The 2827-nt window shown below is 39.6% G+C and overlaps 1 protein-coding gene across 1 annotated transcript; it reads right to left on the reverse strand.

Annotated features, from left to right (window-relative positions):
* Positions 1 to 1503: 1503 nt before the first annotated feature.
* On the reverse strand, positions 1504 to 2395 carry LOC116206816 (non-specific lipid-transfer protein 1-like). Its single transcript, XM_031539623.1, has 2 exons — positions 1943 to 2395; positions 1504 to 1809 (listed from the first exon to the last, which is right to left on the reverse strand). The coding sequence occupies exons 1-2, from the start codon at positions 2284 to 2286 to the stop codon at positions 1800 to 1802; spliced, it is 354 nt and encodes a 117-aa protein (XP_031395483.1). The 5' UTR covers positions 2287 to 2395; the 3' UTR covers positions 1504 to 1799.
* Positions 2396 to 2827: the final 432 nt, after the last annotated feature.

Here is a 2827-nt window from a genome sequence, read left to right on the forward strand (position 1 = left end):
GAGGGTGGCCGAGGTCGCACATTGCATGGGTGCATGGAGGGAACTGAATATAGCAGTTAGGTTTTTCTTCCAACTAATTTGATTCGATCAAGACCGATAACGAATTAATGTTTGCTTCAATAGTCCTATGAGTTGTTTTTACTATACTGACCACGTGCTAATATTTGCGATTGGTCAAGCTAAAGGAAAACAATAGAAAAAAGTTAGGCATAGACATGAAAGAAAGTAACTAGTGTTTGTTAGGCCAGCAGGTATGTGCCATGGAAATAGTCATTCAGGAATTCAATTCCACGACTTAATGATAATTTGAACATTATTTTTATGGTTCTGCGGCATTCATCCATACAAGGAAAATGCATCATGTATCCGGTCAATACGAGGTTTTAAAATGACATGAGAGTATAGCGCAATGACGCATACACTCGGCTGGTAATCAAGAGATTTCATGTTTGTTACTCGTAATAAGACTATTCATGTTCCTTTATTAATTTTTAGAATTTCTATTTTATTATAGTAGATTTCTTTATAAACAAAAAAAAAGAGTGGTTTAAAAAAAAAGTATTTTCTTAGCATCCTATAAGGAGAAGAATATTAGTAATCTTAAAAGTTCCATCATTTGAAATTATTGGAGCAATATTCCCATAATTAAACCAAAAAAAAAAAAAGAACGTGAGTTCAACCAGTTTAAAAATTACATCTTTGCGTCTCCCACTATAGGCTGAATGGGCAGAAGGATGTAACACCACTTTTCCATACTGTATAACGGCACCGACATATTGTATGGTGATGGGAAAGATTCTGGGTCTAGGGTAGATTTCGATCATCGATGTGAAATTCCAACGAAATTTCACCTCAAGCTTGCTTATAATTAGTATGCAATATTCACAGTGCTAACCTCGGTAAATCCATTGACGTCCCATCAATTGAGCTGAAGATAACTCGCGTTCCTACTGACTGCTGAATCTATTTGAATTTTGCACAAGCCGACTAGAAAACCTAGGCGGAGTCAGGGTTTATATCATGATTTAGCCCAAATACAACCTCGATCCAGATGGCCTGCGTGTACTATATATATTTACCGTACTCACTACCTTCTTAGCTGGCACATATATAAAACAAATCTCATGAAACTCTCCGTCCATGCCACTTGATTTCCGCAATGCCAAACATGACATTATAATTTATCTGAAGTTATTTTCTGTATATTGAAGCTTTCGCATCTATTTCAGATCGACAGTTTCAAACAATTTGATGAACAAATGAATACATATTGCATGTATTCATCAAGATCCTCATCTTATATATATAGTAACCCCACTTAATAGTCATTGCTTTATTAAATTCATTACCGTCATCAGCATCATCAGCGCATTATTGTTTCTCAGGTTGTCCTTTGAGAGGACCTTGCTTTTTCATCCAATGTCCCAATGTGTGCGTGTGTATATATATACATATAGGACATTCAATGAGTTACTTAATCATCAATCATCGAAATGGAAGGAGTGATCAATAATATAGGAAACTTTCATAGATTAATATATACTAGGAGGATAGTCAAGTACGTGCTCGTTACAAGGCCATCCCAACTAGTAAAAGCAACGAAAAAGGGCCAACCCCAATATTACTTCCATCAAGAAGTGTACTAATCCCATTCCTGAAGACGTATTAAAGGGATCAAAAGGATTGAACACGTACAAAGACGTGGTCTCCTATGCCCATTTTATTGTCCATGCATGCATGTTCTCATACTACTACTATCGATCATGTCGTCGAAGGTCTGGTCTCCCTCACAAACCGCTTCACTTGACACTGCAAAATGTAAAGCAAAAGAGAAATCCAATGGTTACTGTGTTGATGATCAGTTAATTACACAGTCTGATTATGCCACGTACGAGATAATCATATCTAATGTACGTGTGAGGCATATATTAATGGTACGTACTTTTTGCAGTCGGTGGTAGGGCTGATCTTGTAGGGAATGTTAGCCCCGCATTTCCCTGGGAGGCCGGTGGCAAGGGCGGGGTTGATGCCGGGCATCCCGCTGGCTGCAGCCTTCATGCACTGGCAGGCGGCCTGCCGGTCGGCGGTGGTCTTGGCGGAGGCAACAAGACTCTTGATGCCACTGCAGCATGCAGCAGGGACCGCGCCACCACCGTTCCTGAGGTAGGGGATGCAAGGGGCGAGGCTGCCAGTCACCTGGGAGCAGGTCAAGGCCGCCTCCGCCGCGGGGGAAGCGACCACCATGAAGGCGATCAACAGAGAAGCAAGCTTGAGGAAGGAAGACATTTTTCGTTCTTTCAGTAGATATATTTTTTTTTCTCAGATGGATATATGATGATTAGGGTTCCTTCGTGAGTTGTGAAGTGGTGATTCGAAGGGGAGAGGATGGAGGGGTTTATATAGGGAAGGGGGAGATATACGAAGACAACGGACAAGTTGGGCAGTTGGGCTGATTCATGGCCATAGTAAATTTTGTGCTTCTTCGTTTGTAATTTTTAGGTTTTCATTGATGGGGCCCGCCTTTGAATATTTTCTGTAGTACAAAAATGAAACTAAAGCAGAGAAAATAGGAATAACAAAGGACAAAGTTGGTGCAATTTAATTAGCCAGCATCGTTAGTTGAGCAGTAAACAACATCAAAATCTCGTAAGGATAATGATACAAAGTTAAATTCCAAGAAGCGTACTTATTGAGAGAAAAATGATCTTAAATGTTGCATTCCTGGAATTTGCGAAAGTAATTGTTTCAGAATTATATATCACAAAAAAAAATCATGTAATTTGTTGATCGTAGTTTATAGTTCTCGCATGCCAGCCATTCATGATGG

Source organism: Punica granatum, chromosome 5 (genome assembly GCF_007655135.1).
Source record: "Punica granatum isolate Tunisia-2019 chromosome 5, ASM765513v2, whole genome shotgun sequence".
NCBI lineage: Eukaryota > Viridiplantae > Streptophyta > Magnoliopsida > Myrtales > Lythraceae > Punica > Punica granatum.

Excerpts from the sequence above, each read along its gene's own strand:
- LOC116206816 (XM_031539623.1), bottom strand. The coding sequence starts at position 2,286 with ATGTCTTCCTTCCTCAAGCTTGCTTCTCTGTTGATCGCCTTCATGGTG.